Source organism: Geotrypetes seraphini, chromosome 2 (genome assembly GCF_902459505.1).
Source record: "Geotrypetes seraphini chromosome 2, aGeoSer1.1, whole genome shotgun sequence".
Classification (NCBI taxonomy): domain Eukaryota; kingdom Metazoa; phylum Chordata; class Amphibia; order Gymnophiona; family Dermophiidae; genus Geotrypetes; species Geotrypetes seraphini.
Genome location: NC_047085.1, coordinates 311,184,873 through 311,206,868, shown reverse-complemented (window position 1 = coordinate 311,206,868; position 21,996 = coordinate 311,184,873). Strand labels below are relative to the sequence as shown.

The following is a 21,996-nucleotide window of genomic DNA, read 5'->3' as shown; positions in this document are numbered from 1 at the left end:
ATTATTCTAGCACAATTTGATTACTGTATATATAGGCCTGAGTAAGGGGAATCTAAAACTGTTACAACTAATCCAAAATATGGCAGCAAAGCTAATATTTGGTAAGAGAAAATTTGATTGTGTCTCCTCTTTTGAGAAATCTTCATTGGCTCCCTGTCTATCTTAGAGTACAGTTTAAATGTGCTTCTATGGGCTGTCTCCCTCACCTGTGCAGAGTTACGACTCAGTTTGTTTTTAGTTATTAATCCACGAGCTTTTATATCTGGATATTTAGGGACCCCTGAGGAAGACAGCATTGTCGAAACACAGACCATGTTGGGTCTATAGTTCCCAACACTTTGGGTCCTAGATATATTTTATGTGGATTATTAAATTGTACTTTTAATAAAGCCTGCATCTTGAACATCACCATCTCCACAGAGTTTTTTTTTTTTTTGCTGGATTTGCATTTTCTATGGAGCTCCAAGGGTCAATTTCTTGTTTGTGTTTCATGATCATCAACCCCAGAATTGGAACTTTTTTCTTTTTAATTTAAAAGAATTGTTTTGCTACAGATAGGCTAATACTGGAGAAAACACCAGACAAGTACAACTACAAATTCTCTTAAGGGCTCCTTTTACAAAGCCACGCTAGGGCCTTAACGCGCGGAATAGTGCATGCTAGCCGCTACCGCCTCCTTTTGAGCAGGTGGTAGATTTTCGGCTAGCGCACACTAATCCGGTGTTGGAAGTGATCTGTATTGCCTTTGTAGATCAATCTGACAATGAACATGTCAACACATGTCCACAATGCATCTACCTGGTGGTTTTGAAGCTTTTCAAACCATATCTGCTATCAATTGGCAGTATGGCAATTTTTATGTTCTTAATGATATGCTAATGCTTCAGGTATTTAAAAAAAAATAAAAAAATCTATGGTATCAGAAAAATGAGCACGTTGAACCCAAGTGAAAATGTGTGCTAGACTTGTTTCACTTTTATTTTTTGCATTGGGCTGTGCATCAACCACAGACTACAAAACCTTCAAGAAAGATATTAAAACCATACTCTTCAAAAAATACATAAAACCCATCTAGCACGACCAATCCCTACCCAATCCTCTCCAACCCTCTCCATACCCTTAATACACCCCAATGCGCTTCCAACTACCCAACAAAGTCTAAAATGCTTCTAATTTACCCAACACTTAACACCTTAAGATCACAACTTCTCTTTGGTAAGTCTTATTACCCAACATTTATGACCTAAGATCTTGACAACTCCTTGGTACTTCTTAAGTAAATATTATGACATCGCTTATGCTATTCCTATTTGATACTTCTTAAGTAAATATCCGACTTCGCTTATGCTATTCCTTCAAACTTTTAATGTAATTCTTGGTAACTTTGATGTAATCCGCCTTGAACCGCAAGGCATTGGCAGAATAGAAATCACTAATGTAATGCATGAAAAATCATAACAAAAGTTAAAACCTTTGCTACTGTTTAAAATACGAGTGGATTAGGGGGCCCTTGAATCTCTGGTGAACCAGTGAGCCCTTTTGAGAGGACCTAGGGGAACTCGTCAATGTTGATCCCTGAACCCTGTCTCTCACACACACCCCCCCCCCCCCCATTTAAAATAAAAGACCTTGGCAACCTCTCCCACACCTCTGTTGAGTCCCATGTCAGGGTCAGGAGTGATTCCCACGGTGCTTCTGTACCACAATTGCTGAGTTAGAAAAGGGTAGTACACTGCAATATACCACCAAGGGTCAACCTGACAAATAAGAATCTAGAGGGAGGAGAGGAGAGAGAAAACAGTTCTCAAGTTTTCTCAACTCCAAACTCACACACACACAAATTGCTCTTGTATTAAAACCTTGACTGGATAGGAATTACCAGCTTAGAGAAGACTTCCAATAAGAAGTTTATAAAATTATGAGTAGTATTGTAGGGATGTTTCATGAAACCAATTAGTGACATAGTGAAAGCACATGTAAAGAAAACAATTTTTTTTATTTTTTAATTTAAGCACAATTAAGTTCATGGTTGTTGTCAGATCTGTGGCCAAGCTCAGTAGTGTATCCAATTTTAAAAAAGGTGTGAGCAAGTCTCTAGATCAGGGTTGGTCCTCGAGGGTCGCAATCCAGTCAGGTTTTCAGGATTTTCCCAATGAATTTGCATGAGATCTATTTGCTTGCAGTGCTTCCATTATATGCAAATAGATCTCATGCATATTAATTTGGGAAATCCTGAAAACTTGACCTGGCGAGGGCCAAGGTTTGACACACCTGGTCTAGATGAATGGTCTATCAAAATTTTAGTCAGTTAGGACTGAGGAATGCAGCAGCTTATTGCTGAGAATAAATGAAAAGAAATAGATCTCCTCAATATCTGGTGGGTATTTGTTCTAAGTAGTCTGGACTGGTCACAGAGATTTCTGAGTTCCTTTGGCCATTGGTCTGACCCAATGTGGTCATTGTTATGGTCTTATAATATATTCAGACAATTAGATTTGAATCATTTTAATTATAATTTAGTTTCTCCAGGGATATGTAGGTAAGTAGTCTACACACATACTTGAATTCATCTAATGGAAGTCCAGGTCAAAGTGATATAAGCAAAGCTTAAGAAATTTCAAAAATACTCTGCTGAGCACATATAGGCATTCACACACTATCATCCCATGAGTCTACATCAGTTACATTTTTTTTTCCCCATGGAGCCCTGAGTTTTTTTATTTCTGAGAAAACTCTAGGGTTTTTTCCATACAATTCTTAAATTTTTTTGCACCAATCTCAGTGCATCCTTGACATAAGAATTACCCTGCTGGGTCAGACTAGTGATCCATCGTGCTCAGCAGTCCGCTCATGCGGCAGCCCCCAGGTCAAAGACCAGTGCTCTAAATGAGTCCAGCCTCACTTGCGTACGTTCCAGTTTAGAAGGAACTTGTCCAACTTTGTCTTGAATCCCTGGAAGGTGTTTTCCCCTATAACAGACTCCGGAAGAGCGTTCCAGTTATCTACCACTCTCTGGGTGAAGAAGAACGTCCTTACGTTTGAACGGAATCTATCCCCTTTCAACTTTAGAGAGTGGCCTCTCGTTCTCCCTACCTTGGAAAGGGTGAACAATCTGTCTTTATCTGCTAAGTCTATTCCCTTCAGTATTTTGAATGTTTCGATCATGTCCCCTCTATCTGCTCTTTTCAAGGGAGAAGAAGCCCAGTTTCTCCAGTCTCTCACTGTACAACAACTCCTCCAGCCCATTAACTATTTTAGTCGCTCTTCTCTTTTTGAGTAGTACCGTGTCCTTCATGTATGGCGACTAGTGCTGGACGCAGTACTCCAGGTGAGGGCGCACCATGGCCCGGTACAGCGACAGTGATCCCCTTCTTAATCATTCCTAGCATTCTGTTCGCCCTTTTCGCCACTGCCACACATTGCGCGGACAGCTTCATCGACTTGTCGATTAGAACTCCCAGGTCTCTTTCCTGGGAGGTCTCTCCAAGTACCGCCCCGGACATCTTGTATTCGTGCATGAGATTTTTGTTACTGACATGCATCACTTTATACTTATCCATGTTGAACCTCATTTGCCATGTCGATGCCCATTTCTTGAGCTTGATTGTCACATTGCAGATCTTCGCAATCCCCCTGTGTCTTCACTATTCTGAATAACTTCGTATCGTCTGCAAATTTAATCACCTCACTCGTCGTACCAATGTTCAGATCGTTTATAAAGATGTTGAAGAGCACTGGTCCAAGCACCGAGCCCTGTGGCACCCCACTGGCGACACTCTTCCAGTCTGAGTATTGTCCATTTACCCCTACTCTCTGTTTCCTGTGCTCCAGCCAGTTTATAATCCATGTGAGTATTTCACCCTTGATTCCATGGCTCGCAATTTTCTAAAGTAGTCGTTCATGTGCAACCTTGTCAAACGCCTTCTGAAAATCCAGATATACAATGTCGACCATGTCGCCCTTGTCTATCTACCTGTTTACTCCCTCAAAGAACTGCAGCAAGTTCATCAAACAAGATCTGCCTTTGCTGAAACCGTGCTGACTGGTCCTCATCAGACCGTGTCCGGCAAGGTGATCAATAATATGGTCCTTTATCAGTGCCTCTACCATCTTTCCTGGTACCGAGGTCAGGCTCACCGGTCTGTAGTTTCCCGGATCTCCCCTCAAACCTTTTTTGAAGATCGGCGTAACATTCGCCACCTTCCAGTCTTCTGGAATCTTTCCCGATTTGATCGACAGATTGGCTATTAGTTGAAGCAGTTCAGCTATAGTCCCTTTCAGTTGCTTGATGACCCTCGGATGACAGAAAGAAGAATGAAACGCAAGGGAAAATAACAAGGAATAGAAAATACCAGGACTTGAACTGCATATACGTTAATGCAAGTAGCCTAAAGAACAAAATGGTGAAATTAGAAATCATGGCCAAAAATGAGAACCTAGACATCATAGAGATCACGGAAACATGGTGGAATGAGGAAAACAAATGGGACATAGTACTACCGAAGAGACAGGACATATCAGAAAGGAGGAGGAATAGCACTATACATAAAGGACACCATTCACACGACCAGAGTGGACGCAGCAGCGACAAATGACCAACTGGAATCACTATGGGTTAAAATACCAGGAAGAAATGGATCCGAGATAAAGATGGGACTGTACTACCGCCACCTGGGCAAACTGAAGCAAATGATACAGAACTGGAAGCCGAGTTGAGGCAGGAATGTAAGAACGCAAGCGCCATAGTTATGGGAGGTTTAAACTATCCTGGGATAGACTGGAGTCTTGGAATTTCAAAATGTACAAAGGAAATGGAGTTCCTGGAGGCTGTACGGGACTGCTTCATGGAGCAGCTTGTCAAGGAACCAACAAGAGGGTCTGCTATTCTGGATCTAATCCTCAACGGGCTGAAAGGACCTGCAAAGGAAGTGAAAGTAGTGGGACCATTAGGAAACAGTGATCACAACATGATTCAGTTCAAAGTGGAAGTAGGAATGCCAAAGGGAAAGAGAACCATTGCAACAACGTTTAACTTCAAGAAAGGGAACTATGATGCCATGAGACTAATGGTGAAAAAGAAACTCAGAAACAGCTCCAAGAAAGCACAGGCTGTGGAGCAAGCCTGGTCCTTATTCAAGGACACGGTAAACGAGGCGCAAAACCTGTTTATACCCAGATTTAGAAAAGGGTGCAAAAGGAATCAAACAAAAGACCCAGCGTGGATAACCAATGAAGTAAAGAAAGCGATAGGAGACAAGAAAAAATCATTCCGGAAGTGGAAAAAGGATAAAACCGAGGAAATTGGAAAGAGCACAGGAAGCATCAAAAAGAATGTCACCGCATGGTCAGAAAAGCAAAAAAAGTATATGAAGAGAGACTAGCCAGGGAAGCACAAAATTTTAAACCGTTCTTCCGATATGTGAAAGGAAAGCAGCCGGCGAGGGAGGAGGTGGGACCTCTGGATGAGGGAGACAGGAAGGGAGTGGTGAGTGGTGAAGGAGGAAAAAGAGGTGGCAGACAGACTAAGCATGTTCTTCTCGTCAGTCTTTACAAGAGAGGACACATCCAACGTGCCGGAACCGGAAAAAATCTTCAAGGGAAATCAAGAGAAAAAATTATCATGCATGGAGGTAAGCCTTGAAGATGTACTCAAACAGATAGATAGATTAAAAACTGCCAAATCTCCGGGCCCAGACGGAATCTACCCGAGAATAATGAAAGAGCTCAGAGATGAAACAGCGGAGTTACTGAAGCAGATTTGTAACCTATCCTTGAAAACAGGGGTAATCCTGGAGGACTGGAGGATAGCAAATGTTAACACCTATCTTCAAAAAAGGATCGAGAGGCGACCCGGGGAACTACAGACCGGTGAGCTTGACCTCAGTTCCAGGGAAGATGGCCAAATCATTGATCAAGGACAGTATCAATGAGCATATAGAAAAATATAAACTGATGAGAACAAGCCAGCATGGTTTTGTAAAGGAAGATCATGCCAAACAAACCTAATGCACTTCTTTGAGGTGATAAGTGAACAATTGGACAAAGGTGACCCCATAGACATCATATATCTGGATTTCCAAAAAGCCTTCGACAAAGTACCCCAAGAGCGCCTACTAAGGAAACTGTGGAGCCACACGGGGTGGAAGGGGACGTGCACAGATGGATCAAAAATTGGCTGGCGGACAGGAAACAGAGGGTAGGGGTAAAGGGACACTACTCTGACTGGAAAGGGGTCACGAGTGGTGTCCCACAGGGGTCAGTACTGGGACCGCTGCTGTTCAATATATTCATTAATGACCTGGAAACAGGGACGAAGTGTGAAGTTATAAAATTTGTGGACGACACAAAATTCTCCAGGAGGGTTAGAACTGTTGAGGAATGTAAAGAACTACAAAGAGACCTGAACAAACTGAGTGAGTGGGCAAAAAAATGGCAGATGAGCTTCAATATAGAGAAATGTAAAGTCTTGCACTTAGGAAAAGGGAACCTGATGTATAGCTATACGATGGGAGGGATGGTACTGGGGGAAAGCAACCTAGAAAAGGACTTGGGGGTATTGGTGGATATAACAATGAAGCCGGCGGCACAATGCGCAGCGGTCTCAAAGAAGGCGAACAGAATGTTGGGCATTATCAAAAAAGGTATCACGACCAGAACGAAGGAAGTTATCCTGCCACTGTATTGGGCGATGGAGTACTGCGTCCAATACTGGTCACCGTACCTTAAGAAGGATATGGCGATACTCGAGAGAGTCCAGAGAAGAGCAACAAGGATGATAAAAGGCATGGAAAACCTTTCATATGCTGAAAGGCTAGAGAAGCTGGGGCTCTTTTCCCTGGAAAAGTGGAGACTTAGAGGGGACGTGATAGAGACTTATAAGATCATGAAAGGCATAGAGAAGGTGGAGAGGAACAGACTCTTTAGACTAGCGGGGACAACAAAAACAAGAGGGCATTCAGAAAAATTGAAAGGAGACAGATTCAGAACAAATGCTAGGAAGTTCTCCTTCACTCAGAGGGTGGTTGACACCTGGAATGCGCTTCCAGAAGAGGTGATAGGACAGAGTATGATATTGGGTTTCAAAAAGGGATTTGATGATTTCCTGAAGGAGAAGGGGATTGAAGGGTATAGATAGAGGGTTACTATACAGGATATTAAATGATTAGGTAAAGGATCACTTACAGGTCATGGACCTGGGGGGCCGCCGCGGAAGCAGACTGCTGGGCACGATGGACTCGTGGTCTGACCCGGCAGTGGCAATGCTTATGTTCTTATAAAAATATACATATTTCTCAAAGTTATCAGCATGTTGTTAATAGTTTTAAATGGTATCTGATTAGGAGACAAATCTATCGAATAGAGCTGTCTTAATTTCTTTACAAAATGCGCCGTAGGTCAACCTGGTTCTGTTAATGTAATTGCCTAGCCAGGACTGCTGTTTACTAGCTTGAAACTTAAAGTTCTGTCAATAAAGGACCTGTATTTGGTACCAATAAAGGACCAAATGATCTTTGGGTAGGCAAAAAGATTGCAATTTCTGATTGTCCTAGTGGGGATGTATAGCTTGAAATTTGGTAAGAGATAGGTAGGGGCCATTCCCTACACAAGTTTAAAGCAAGAGAATTTGAATATTATTTGTGCCTCCATAGGCAACCAGTGTAGCAGTTTGAAGTAGGGACTAACGTGCTCACTTTTCTTTAGTCCGAATATTAAGCGGACAGCCGTGTTCTGCACTATTCTTCATTTTCTCACTTTTTTTTAGGTATACCCACGTAGATGATGTTACAGTAGTCCAATGTGGATAGAACCAATGACTGAACTAGTAGTCTAAAAGATATAGGGTCAAAATATTTTTTGATGGTCTTTAATTTCTATAATGCAAAGTAGCACTTTTTTGCCACCAAGTTTGTGTGTTCGATCATGGTCAAGTGGGTGTCTAAATGTGACTCCCAATATTTTTATGGTTTTTGATATTGGGTAATCGTGACCATTTAGGTATAATGATGTTATGGTGATTTTGTCTTTTGGGCTTGCCAAGAAAATTTTTATCTTTTCTGTGTTTAATTTCAATTTAAAATTGATAGTCCACTGTTCAATTTCAGTCATGATATGGGAAATGTGTTCTAAAATTTTGTTGGTCACGTTGTTCAGAGGAATTAAAATAGAGATACTGCTACACTGGCAAGCCCAAAAGACAAAATCACCATAACATCATTACACCTAAATGGTCACGATTACCCAATATCAAAAACCATAAAAATATTGGGAGTCACATTTAGACACCCACTTGACCATGATCGAACACACAAACTTGGTGGCAAAAAAGTGCTACTTTGCATTATAGAAATTAAAGACCATCAAAAAATATTTTGACCCTATATCTTTTAGACTACTAGTTCAGTCATTGGTTCTATCCACATTGGACTACTGTAACATCATCTACGTGGGTATACCTAAAAAAAAGTGAGAAAATGAAGAATAGTGCAGAACACGGCTGTCCGCTTAATATTCGGACTAAAGAAAAGTGAGCACGTTAGTCCCTACTTCAAACTGCTACACTGGTTGCCTATGGAGGCACAAATAATATTCAAATTCTCTTGCTTTAAACTTGTGTAGGGAATGGCCCCTACCTATCTCTTACCAAATTTCAAGCTATACATCCCCACTAGGACAATCAGAAATTGCAATCTTTTTGCCTACCCAAAGATCATTTAACTTTTGTAATAGATGTCCTAAAGATGAAATGTAGATGTTAAATAAGGTGGGTGATAGTGGGGAACCTTCATGTACCCCCGAAGGATTTTTCTAAGAATTGAAGTATTTCCCCTCGCTGACCACTTGATATGATCTTTTGGTTTAAAAAAACCCTGAAACTAATTCCAAACTCTTCCCGAGAGCCCCATTGCGTCTAGGCAATGTAGCATTATTTCATGATCCACTAGATCAAATGCACTGCTAAAATCTAGTTGTAAGATCAGAGCACTGGTACCTTTACTAAAAAGACCGTAAAGGTGGTTGAGGATTGAAGCTAAAATTGTCTCTGTGCTGAATCCTTTTCTGAAACCAGATTGGTGTTCACTAAGGAGGTTAAATTTGTCTAGGTGATTCACTAGTTCCAAATTGACCAATCCTTCCAGTAGTTTGGTGAATAAGGGGATCCTTGCTATGGGCCTGTAATTGGACTTCAGTGTGATTGAGATCTTCTGGTCTTTAGGATGGGTGTGATCAGGATGTGTCCCATTTCCTCATGGTATGTCCCTCAGATGAGAGTGGTTGTTATCCAATTAAATAAATTCCTTTTAAACTCAGGTACTGCAACTTTCTTGATCTTAGATGGGCATTCATCTAGCAAGCAGTTTGATTTGGAATATTTGTTAAACAATGTGAGGAATTGATGCCAATTAGGGGGCTCAAAATGATCCCAGAGCATGTCCACTCTGGGCACCCTTTCCTGCGGACTGAATTGGAACTCAAAATCAGGTGTGGGTGTAGGTATTGTTGCTCTTAAGTCTAAGATTTTTTTGTTGAAGTAGCTGGCAAGGGTATCGACCTATGGTATGCGTTCATTATTCTTTTTCAGAACCTGTATTGTGTCTGTTAGCCTATTCACTAGTTTAAACAGTTCTCTGCTATTTATTTTAAATGTTCCTATTTTCTGTGCGTAGTGTTTAGAACGTTTTTCTTTTATCAGAGTTTTGTATTTTTTCATTTTTTCTTTCCAGTTTCTTTTATCTTCCTCTTTGTCCGTTTTGAGCCATGTTCTTTCTAGTTTTCTCAGTTCCTGTTTAAGAGCTAGTAGTTCGGCATCGAACCACTCTTTTGATACCCTCTCTTTCTTTTCGTATGTTTGAATTGGTGTTATTTGATTTAACACTTCCTTGCTGAGCTTTCCTAATGTAGTAGGGAAGTCCTGTTCTTCCTCAATTTTGGGATATAATTCGTAATGTGCCCAGAATTCAGTTGGGTTTATAATGCCTCTGCTGGTGACTGTTTTCTTCTTTGTGTTTTTGCTTATGTGTTTTGCAAAAGATTGTTTATTTTGCCAGCGTAAATCAAAATTGCAAATATAATGATCTGACCATATGCATTTCTCCCCTGCTCCTATACAATATTGGATCTTTGGTTGTGGGATGTCTTTGTGTGAGAAAGTGACTATATCTAATTGGTGTCCCTTTTCATGTGTTTCCTCTGTGTCTAGTACTGTAAAATCGAGGGTAGTTAGAAACATGTCAATTTCAATCACTTCTGGTTTTCCCACTAGCTCTAGATGTATGTTTATGTCACCCAACAACAGATTATACGGTCCCCTTATGGTTTTAGCCGTGAGAAATTCAAAGAATTCTTCTTTGGCTCTTGTCCATTTTTGGGGGGGCATATAAAATAGTGTCACAGCTAATGGAATGATTTTATAACCCTGTGGTAACATTTCTTTCATTATAACATCTGTATCAGAGACCATCCATGTTTCAGTTAGAAATAGGAAGTCTGGGTTCTTTTGTTCGATCCAGTCATGTATCACCTGTGCCTTGTTTCTTACAGAACGGGCATTCAGGTAATATCCCTTGAAATTCCCATAGTGAGTTATGGTAGGAGTTTCAGTATATTCTAACTTTTTTAAAATTCTATTCTTGGTCTTGTTACTTTGTGATTTGGAAGATTTGTGAATGGTGTTTGCCATGGGGATTTGTAGCGGACCTACTTCAGAACAGTCATATAAGAATTGGTGTGAACCCATAGGTTTGTTCGTCTTAGTTGTCCTATACCAAGAAAGATGAACTGGTATTAGTTCAGGGGGCCTTTCATCATTACACCAGCTTCTGTAACAGATTAAATAAACTATGCCCAGTATTATCTGTAATTTGTTAACAGCTGCCATTTTGGCTGAGACTGTAAATGCCTATGTAATATAGTTGGAAGTTTGAATTACTAATCTACTAAATTCTACCCACTAGTACAGATCGTGTTAGTCAGATATTTAATGTTCTACCCACTAATGATACTTTATACGAGTCGGATTTTTTTTAAAAGTTGAAACAGTTTTGCTGCCTTTTTGGCTAAGACGTTGATGCTTATATAATTCCATAAGGGTTCGAGTTTCTATTCAATACAGTCTGTTAGCTAATAGTAGTTCACATTAGTCAGACTTTTAAAGTTCAAATAATTATGCTGCCATATTGGCTAAAACGTAAATGTACATATAATTCACTATGGAGTTTGAATTTCTAGTGTAGTACATTCTACCCGCTAATAGTATTTCATATTGTTAGATTTATTTTTTTTTGTTGTTGTTGTTGTAACAATTATACTTATCAGGTGGTCTCAGTCTCTTCGCAAAGGTTTGCCATGCGCCTTAGCCGGCACGCCGAACGGCAGCGCACCATTCACACTGCAGGCTTTTTAAATGTTCCCCCACTGGATCGGGGGGAGGGCAGATCTGCGCTCACACGCCTGGCTGGAGTGGGGCTCTGGACTGAGCCGTTTGGCCTGCTGGTTTTGGTGCGGGAGAAGGATCCCGCTGCAGGCTTTTTAAATGTTCCCCCACTGGATCGGGGGGAGGGCAGATCTGCGCTCACACGCCTGGCTGGAGTGGGGCTCTGGACTGAGCCGTTTGGCCTGCTGGTTTCGGTGCGGTAGAAGGATCCCGCTGCAGGCTTTTTAAATGTTACCCCGCTGGATCGGGGGGGGGGGGGGGGGCGGAGCTGCGCTCACATGCCCAGCTGGAGCGGGGCTCTGGACTGAGCCGTTTGGCCTGCTGCTGGAACTAACAAAGTTGAAAACTAGTGACTAACAGCTCTAGAGATCAGTTATTGCGGGAAAGATTGTACAAATAAACTACCTTAGTACTTCAGGAACAGATATGTTTTTAGGTGTCTCTAAATTCCCCATAAGTATTAATAAGCATAAGTAATTGTTCCAGATTTTTACCCCATAATGCTGCCTGATATGAGAAAAGATTTTATACCAATCCAGGGCAAGCAGTGGCTTCTTCCATGTCTGTTTCAATAACAGACTATGGACTTTTCCTCCAGGAAATTGTTCAAACCTTTCTTAAAACCAGCTATGTTAACCGCTCTTATCACATCCTCTGGCAACGTGTTCCCAAGCTTAACTATTCTCTGACTGAAAAAATATTTCCTCCTATTGGTTTTAAAAGTATATGCCTATAATTTTGAGTGTTACTTAGTTTTTGTAATTTTTGACGGAGTAAAAAAAATTGATCCACTTGTACCCATTCTACACCACTCAAGATTTTGTAGACTTAAGTCATATCTCCCCTCAACCATCTCTAATCCAGCTGAAGAGCCCTAATATCTTTAGTTTTTCCTCATACAAGAAGAATTCTATCCCCTTTATCATCTTGGTCACTCTTCTTTGAACCTTTTCTAGTTCTGCTATATCTTTTTTTAGATAAGGCGAACAGAATGGAATGCAATACTCAAGGTGCAGTCGCACCATGAAGTGATACAGAAGCATTATAACATACTTAATCTTATTAACCATCCTTTTTTAATACTTCCTAGCATCTTATTTGCTTTTTGGGCTGCTGCTGCACATTGGGTAGAAGATTTTAGCAGGGCTGAGGAGTCGGAGTCGGAGAAAGTTTCGGGTACCTGGAGTCGGAGTCAGAGTCAGAAGTACAAAAAACTGAGGAGTCGGAGTCTGAACATTTATCTACCGACTCCATTTTTGAACTTGGCATACCAATCACGAGCGATTCTTTCAGCTATAGCACCCACTATATACACAGCACAAATGTTGCGAGCAGCTTCTGCGGCCTTAGAACCTTGATTAAAAGCAAAAAGAAGGTGGTGTCGAAAATGCTCATTTCTCTCAACTTGACATTCCATTTTAACGATCTGAAAATTAACCAGTGCTGTGGAGTCGGAGTCGAGGAGTCGGAGGAAATTTCGGATACCTGGAGTCGAAGTCGGAGTCTGAAGTACAAAAAACTGAGGAGTCTGAGTCGGAACATTTATCTACTGACTCCACAGCCCTGGATTTTAGTGTATTGTCTACAATGACACCCAGATCTTTTTCTTGGGTGCTGACCACCAAGGTGGACCCTAGCATCTGGTAACTATGATTTGGGTTATTCTTCCCGATATGTATCATTTTGTATTTGTTCACATTAAATTTCATCTACCATTTTAGATGCCCAGTCTTCCAATTTCCTAAGGTCTGCATGCATTTTAACAATTTGAACAGTTTAGTGTCATCTACAGATTTAATCACCTTACTCGTTCCAATTTCAAGATCATTTATAAATAAGTTAAATAGTACCAGTCTCAGTACAGATCCCTGCAGCACTTCTCTATTTAACCCTATCCTCTATTTTCTATTTGATAACCAATTCCTAATCTACAACTGAGCATTATCTCCTATCCCATGAATCTTTAATTTTCTCAGGAGCCTCTCATGAGGAACTTTAGGCAGGATTCACTAAACCTCCAAACCGTGTGCGAACCGTTTTCTGTTTGCATGCCGGCCGACCAATTCAGTAAAGGCCTGCATGCAAATGGGGACGATCGTTAACATGCCCCCCTACCCATGGCCAGAGCGATCCCCGCTCATGCGCATACCCTGACAGTAGTGACAGGAGAAGCAGCCTCCTGTCACTGCTGTCAGGGCTCAGCACAGCCCAGATCTCTCTTGCCTGCTCCTGGACTCTCCTGCTCTCTGCCGCCATTGCCTGCAGTGCAAGTCCGTGGTTTTAAAGTGGGCCTGCACTGCGGGGAATGGCGGCAGAGAGCAGGAGAGTCCGAGAGCAGGGAAGAGAGATCGGGCACCAGCCCGACAAACCGGCCCTGTCAGACACCCCCCCCCCCACCCCCGCAGGCCCTGATCTCTCCTGCCTGCTCTGCCCAGATCTCTCTTGCTTGCTCTCGGACTCTCCTGCTCTTTGCCGCCATTCCCCGCAGTGCAGGTGAATGACAGCAATGGCCAATCAGAGACTTCCCTAGACTCCTCCCTTAGGAAGTCCCTGATTGGCTGAGGTGCCCCAGGCCCCTCCAAAGGGAGGAGCCTGAGGCGCCTAAGTCAATCAGGGCCTTAGGCCTCTCCCCGTGCATGAGATGATGCGCCGGGGCAGGGCCTAAGGCTGCTATTGGGCGGCGGCAGCAGCCTGGGGAATATACTCTACCATCAGTACCCTTGGAACCCAGCCCCTGACCAGGCCCCACCAGTGCACCAGCCGACCATCCGGTATTAAAGCGGGGCAGAGAGCACCATCTTCCCTTCCCCCCGCTCCAACTCCCAATCCCTCCCCTACCACCCTCCTTCCCCTACTTCCCCCCTACAACATCCCCCTCCCCCAATTCCCAACCCAAAACTACATCTCAAGACCATCCAATCAGATCTCGAGATCCCTTGAGGAAGAAGCAACTCAACCACCCCAATGCACACCCCTACCACCCCAAAAAAAGGAACACCAATATATGCAGTACCCTCCACCCAGATCCCCACCGCATAGAACCCACTCCAATAGAGCCTTCGTCCCTCTCTGCAGCACTCATCCAGCACACAACCACAGCACAGCCCCCCATCACAGCCCCCCCCCCCCGGCCAGACTACAACAGACTGCCGTGGCTCACCATGCAGGCCCCATGCTTACAGCTGCCCTCTATAGCACCCCTAGCCCCCCTCCCTGATCCCCGTCACACACAGACTCTCCTACCTCTCCTCTAACCCTCCCAGAAACACACTCACCCAGCCCACACCCTCCACCCACCTCCCAAGCAAAGGCCCCACCACCTCCCAACAGCAGAGGCCGTCCATTCCAAAAGGTAAGTCCAGCGATGTCAACAACCCTCTCATGTGGGCTGTCCCGGTGGCTCACTGCTCCCAGCTCTCTGCGCCGTCACTCCTTTGGTCTGTCTCTGCCATCCGGAAGGTCCAGCTATCTCCTCCCTGCGCTCTCCAGCAGGTCCCCTCTCAGGAAGGTTAGGAGCCCCCAGTTCTTGTAGCACCGACCATGTCTCGGCCACTGTACGAACCCATCTTGTTGCGCTCCCCACCGTCAGTGCCAAGGCGAAGGGATAAAGCCACCGATATCTGAGGCCCTCTTTTCGGAGATAGGTGGTCACCGCTTGCATGTCCTTCCGCTTTTGCAAGGTTGCTGCCGCTACATCCTGATAAATATCCACCCGCAAATTATTCCATTTGTAATCCCTCTGCTTCCGCGCAACATGGAATATTTCCTCCTTCAACCAAAAGCTGCCCAGGCACAAAACAATGTTCCGGGGCAAGTTGGATTTAGGGTGCCCCAAAGCCTGATGCGCGTGCTCTATTTTAGTTTCCGGCACCCGTCCCTCACCTGCCAGAGCACTAGTGAGGATGTCCGTACAGATGTCCAGTGCCATCCGGCGGGCATCCTGATAGGCGCTTTCCTCCGGCTCCCCACGGATTCGGAGATTACACCGCCGGGATATGTTCTCCAGATCTTCCAACCTGTCCCACATCGCCAACTCCTCCGCGCGTACTCCTGCCACTTCCTGCTGCACTGCTATGATGTCTGCTATGAAGTCCTCAGTCATGGTGTTACATGTGCTTCCACCACATCCTGCCTCTTCACCAACTCCCCCAGGTCTTGCTTTAAATCTGTGACTGCTTTGGTGACATCGTGGCGCAGAGACTGCATTTCTTTATGAATGTCCATCAGCAAATCTCTCAGGGAGTCCGGCACCTCCATGAAGCCCCTCTGCACACCACCGCTTGGCCGATCCTGGTGTTCAACGCCTCCCCCCCCCCACTGCAACCTCCGACACCACCATCTTGGTCGCCTGTGGCGGGCTTGGTCCTGCTGCCTTCGGAGTTCCTTGCTTCTTTCCCACAAACCCGTAGCTGTCCAACTTTCTTTTCGTGGACATCCTATGCGGCTGCCAGTCAGTCGCAATATTTCAAGGTTCACGGGTGTTACCAGGGGGGTGGAGAAGGCAAAAGCTGCAGAGGTATCTCCCCTGCTATGTCCAGTCTCCTGGGCAATCTCCACACCACCACCACCTTCTAGGTATTCTGCTAACCAGGAAGGCCAAGGAGGGCATCTCACTGGCAGGAAGGAAGGTCGAAGCGAAGGCCTGCACAAAGTGGAGCTGCTGCAAGAGTCAGGGGAGCTCCCTCTGAAGTCAGGGAGGCAGAGCTGTACAGGGAACTTGTACCCTGTGTATCCAAACTGGGAAAGGTGAACGCTGAAAAAGATCTCGGCAGGAACAACAGGCACCAGACCACCGCAAATCAACAACTGCTACTGCACCCGATCCGAGCAAACAGCCTAGGGAAGAGCACGGAGTCCCTCAAGGATGCTGCCGGCAAAAAGTGCTCTCTCCTGACATCGGGCTGGCGACCACCGCGATCCTAAGCCGCAGAATCGCTCTGATGGCTACTGCATCTCGCGCACATTGGTCGAGTGACAGCACGGACTCGCCGACTTGTCCCAGCAGACTGGCAGAAAAAATAGTTGCCAGGGGTCCGCACACGTATCACGTGGGCTGCTGGCTGATGTTCCAGGGTCTCAAGGCGCACCAATTCGCTTCTGTCTGTTCTTCTTTTTAGATAGCAGGGGGCCCGGGGAGTTCTTCCACCACTATCATTGAGGGAGGAGGCTGAAAACCGCCGCTGGTGAAAGTTACATCGGGGCAGTTGGTATCCGAAGACGGAGCCTCAACTCCAGGCTGCCATCTTTGGTGGTGGACGTCACTTCCTCCTCTTGCCTGTCTTTTTTAATTCATTTTTTTTATGGGGCAGATATTTTGCGTGTATAACACACGTAAAATATCTGTGCCATGGAAAAAAAATTAATAAAAAGATAGGCAGGCCTGTCAAAATACCTGCAGACCTGACGGTAAATCAGTTACCGACAGGTCTGCAGCAGTCGGGTTTGCCAATAGTAAAACCCGACTCAAAATAGCCAAGCAATTGTTAGTGAATCAGTCACTTGGCTATTTTGCATGAGGTTTTACTAATTTGCATGGGACGATCGGGATCGGAATGCTACAGGCATTAGTGAATAGTGCAGGAGGGAAATCTGGTTGTAAAGGGCTCGCAAACCGATCGGTACATGATCGGTTTGCTTAGTGAATCTAGCCCTTTGTCAAAAGCTTTCTGAAATTTTAGATATACTACATCAACCAGCTCACCTTTATCCACATGTTTATTCACACCTTCAAATTGGCGAGGCCAGATCTCCCTTGACTGAACCCAAGCTGACTCTGTCCCATTAAATCTGATTTACCGTGGCCTTTTCAAATTCCTTTTCAGACTGTCTGCTATTACAAAAAAAAAAAAACAAAACAACAAACAAACATGCAACAAAGCAAAATAGAAAAGGTTAAGAGTTTGGTAAATACCGTATAACTTAGAGACAAGTTAGGTTCCAAACCAAAAAAATGAACACTATGGGGCTCATAATCAAAACAAATAAACATCTAAAAAGTGGCCTAAATGGGTACTTGGACGATCAAAAAGCCTGATCATACAAGTACCTACCCATAACCAAAGCTGGTTTTAGATGTATCTAAAACCAGCTTAGGGCTTTCCCCTGCCTCTAAACGCATAGAGTGAAAAGAGGAGTTTTTAGAGGCGGGGAAAGGGCGGGAGATGGGCCAACCTAGACATAGCCATACAGCAGGTATAACCAAAGGTTTAGGCAGGTTGCTAGTCGGCACTTATACGTTTAACCAAGTCAAAACAGGTATAAGTGCCGAAAAAGGGGCCACTGAGCTGATCGCAGCTGCTGCAATCAGCTCAGTGGCCCCAGCAACCTGCCTACCCTCATCGTGACGATTACGACAGGAGAGATGGCTCATCTCTCCTGCCACGATTGCGATCACCCACTTCCCTTAACCGCGGCACTTCGGGGTGAGGATCGCAGCAGGGCAGCTCCCCTGCCATGATCCTCACTCCGAAGTGCTACGGTTCGGGGAGGTGGGCGATCACAATCGCTGCACCGCAATCCACCTGCCCCCCCCCCCCCCCAAGCAATGATCAGGACAGGAGGGAGCCCAAGCCCTCCTGCCCTAGTGAAACCGCGACCCTCCCAACCAACGATCCTGCCCCGGCGACCGCCCACCCCCCCTGGCCCTTCTGCCTTGATGCAGCCCCCCCATATCCAGCCCCCTGCACCTCCAATCAGCTCCCGCCCCCCCGAACACCCCCCATCTGCCCACTATTTTGCCCAGCACTGAAGTCAGGCTTACCAGTCTTATAATTTCCTGGATCTTCCCTGGAACTCTCTTTAAAAGTTGGTGTAACATTGGCCACCCTCCAATCTTCAGGTACTACAGATGATTTTAGCGACAGGTTAGCAATTTTATGTTTGCGTTCTTTCAGTACCCTGAGATATATAACATCCAGTCCAGGTGATTTATTACTTTTTGACTTGTCAGTCAGTACATCTTCCAGATTCACCGAGATTTCTTTCAGTTCCTTCATGTCATCACCCTTAAATGGTTTAGGTAGGTCTCTTACATCTTGTTCCATAAAGACCGAAGCAAAGGAATTCATTCATTCTCTCTGCTATGGCCTTATCCTCCCTGAGTGCCTCATTTGCTCCTTGATCATCCAACATTCCCATAGATTCCCTCACAAGTTTTCTGCTTCTGATGTACCTAAAAATATTGTTACTATGAGTTTTTGCCTCTTTAGCAAGTTTCTGTTCATATTCTTTCTAGCTTTCTTTATCAATGCTTTGCATCTAATTTGGCAGTTTTTATATCTCTTCTTATTTTCTTCATTTGGATCCTTTTTCCATTCTTTAAAGGATGTTGTTGATTTTTTGCTCTAATAGGCTCTTTCACTTCACCTTTTAATCATGCTGGCTCTCGGCTTGCTAAGGGAGTGACCTACATCTCAGCAATCAATAAAAATTCTCAATGACAGCTCGATTGCTAGCCAGGAACATACTTGGACTATGCCAGAACGTTATTCTGTCACAGAGTCTGGGCATTCTAGGGATATGACTGTGGATCTGAGAACAGATCTGATCAAGAATCATCAACAAGTCAGACAGCTGTTCTTCACAGATTTTGTAAAAGATCAGAGAACTAGGATCCTGATAGCTTTTTATTGGCCAAGACAGATTTGATTCCTACTCATACAGAAGGTATCAGGGAACCAGTCCAGTTGGAGACTTTTCCAGTCCTTATTATGATACATAGAATAAGGGAACAATATTATCAGTATCAGATCTGTAGCACGCAAAGTGTGGATGTTTAAATGTTAATGCTTAGTTGCCTAAATCTGACTGTTGTTTATTTTTATTTATTTTAAAAAATGTATATTTCATATTATCTTACACTAGGTCACATAGTTTTAAAAGGAAGAGATTTGACCTAGACCCATTTCCCATGCCACACAAATATTACTTGAATATCTTCTACAGATGTTAGAATTTGGTCAAGACTCAGGGTTCATCTCGGTACAATTATCAAATAAGAGAGAAACCCATTTCCATATAGCTTTAATTGTAAGATAAGATCTCATTGTTTGTTAATCAGGTACGTTGTACATGTTAATCTGATCTAGTTCTGCTGTGAAAGCTGAATAGAACATAAATTGCATCACAACCCACAATACAGTTTTGCTCTTTCAATTCAGTTTTCTTAATCTATCCTCAGCAATTCTGCCATTGTTCCCTCTTCCTTTGCAGTTCTTATTCAGAATAGGCCTTGGCAAAATAATTGTAATTTAAAAGGATTGCTTGTGTTTAGGACAGCTTTGATTATGTTATCTTTACATTCTAATTTGTTGCACTTTAAGAATGCAAACTTCATATTGTTCTGATGTGCAAAAAATATGTAGTTTACAAAGCCCTATTCTTTCAGGATTGATGTGTTTTTTTGTATTAATAGTGTGTATTTATCTCCATGTTAACTAGGTCCTGGAGTTGCTGGCTACCTAACTGCAGGGACCACATCCACAGTAATGCCCATTGTACCACCACCAGTCGACCACGAAGTTGGAGATCTTGGTTAACAGATCCTGCGGATCTACCAGTGAAGATTCATAAAGACAGAACAGTTAAAGGGGTGGAGCAGAATGGTCCTCCTCCATTGACTGAAATGGAACATTTTTTCTGCCTTTCACAATAGTGTTATTCCTTTTGTATGAATATATTTTTATTTAGGAAAAGTCAAAGTGATTCTAATCGTTTCACAGTGTAATATAAGATGAAAACACTCTGTGGATCAGCCTAAATATGTACACGAGTATTTTTCTTGTTGTACATAAGCACATTTTGTTTCTTTTGTATTTGTTTACAGGACTGTGAATTGAAAAACAAAAACCCCACTTTTCTAATTTTTTTATTTTTTTCTTAATTGGCACTATTGTGGAGTTGAAGACATTTTAAATGTATGGGACTAAATCATTCGATTTGCATTTGAAGGGCATTTTTTTCTTCTTGTCTGAAATGGTTGGCATCATTAACCATAACTTCCTCAGTCTGGCTCAGTTTCAGGTCATTGCTGTCATTTATTATTTACAAACGTCATCTTTCCTGAAAGCAGACAGCTGTAGGGATATTTGTATGTACAGTATAACTGGCTTTACCAAATAAAAGAAGAAAGAGCTTCTGCAAAAAAAACCACCATCTCAACGTGCTATGTAAGAACCTAGTGTAATTGTGAAATGTTCTATACTACCCAATATATACTTTCTATATTGGATGTACATTATAAAGATCATTCATATATGTACATAAAATTAAAAATAATAATAAAGGGAGTTGACAGCCTTATTAATTGGATAGAATACAGAAACTCAGCTTTGATGATAAATCTGTGTTCAATTGAAGAAGAAAGGGGGGGAGCTGTTCTCTGTTAACAGAAGAAAAATCCTTCCCTTTGTTAAAGAAGTTGCTACTATTACTCCTACAGTATTGTTATTAGGTGCCATCAACTCGTGCTCGAGCCCTAGCGACTTGATGAATTGTGCATCTAAAAAGAAATCGCTTTTGTGCTGGTCCAGAAAGGTCCTCCAGCATCATCGTGTCCAGCCATCTGATTGCAGGTCACCCTCTTCACCTGGTTCCTTCAATCTTCCCTAACACGATGTCTTTCTACACTATACAGATACATTAAAGAGAGATCCTGCTGCTAGAGCTTACAGTTTAGTAAGCAGATGGTTACTGAGGTCATGCTGCTTTAATGAATCAGGGATCTTTCCTGATAGCCTAAAAGAAGTTACAGTGAAAAGAATGGTTATGGGTCCAAGAAGAAGATTCAGGTAGTATTGTTTGCTTTTGCTGGTTGAAGTGAACTGTATATAAACATTGTTCCTACTTGTAAGTAGAATGTAGGCAATGTCTTATTTTTATCTTCATCTTAATAGCTAATTATGCTTGAGAAATAGGTATCAAATTGGTTTTGCAATAACTAAGTATAAAATATATGAGTAGTTAACAGATTGTGACCCCAAATTATCCAGGAATAAAACCTATTCACTTATTGCAGGGCAGAGATCAAACACTTATTCCCTCACTTCAGAACAATTTTCTGCAGATGTCTGGAATTAGTCTATTCCCCCACCCCCGGACTTTTTTTGGCTCTTGAAACAATGCAACCTGTTTCCCTCCACCTTTCCTTTTCTAGAGATAATGCATAAACTTCATTCCCAAAAGCTTTGCCAAAGAAATTTACAATTACTGCATAAACAAAGCAAATTTCAATATAGTGAAAGTAAATTGCATTTCCCGTAAACCCTTTCCATTTAATGTGCACTTATAGAACTGATGTCAGTATAACAAAATCTCTCTCAATCAAATTCATATATCCTTTCATTTAAAAAAAATATGATTTTGCTTTCAAAGTACAACTTGAGTAAAGAATACAAAATTTACTATTTTTTCTCGAAGACTTCAAACATAAAATTCTATTACAACCATATAACCTATTAGTTTCCATATAACACATTAGTAAATAGGCAGACCCATGCTCTAAACAGACATAATAATTACAATATTACAAAATTGAAGGTAATTCAGATACACATTCTCTCACAGAA

The 21,996-nt window shown here is 42.9% G+C and overlaps 1 protein-coding gene across 1 annotated transcript in view; it reads left to right on the top strand.

The window, feature by feature from the left end:
• Positions 1 to 20,562, top strand: part of DNAJC13 (DnaJ heat shock protein family (Hsp40) member C13) — a 495,155-nt gene extending 474,593 nt beyond the window's left edge. The window contains 1 exon segment of the mRNA XM_033929988.1: positions 19,871 to 20,562. Within this exon segment, the coding sequence (XP_033785879.1) occupies positions 19,871 to 19,968 (98 nt within the window). The 3' untranslated portion in view covers positions 19,969 to 20,562.
• Positions 20,563 to 21,996: the final 1,434 nt, after the last annotated feature.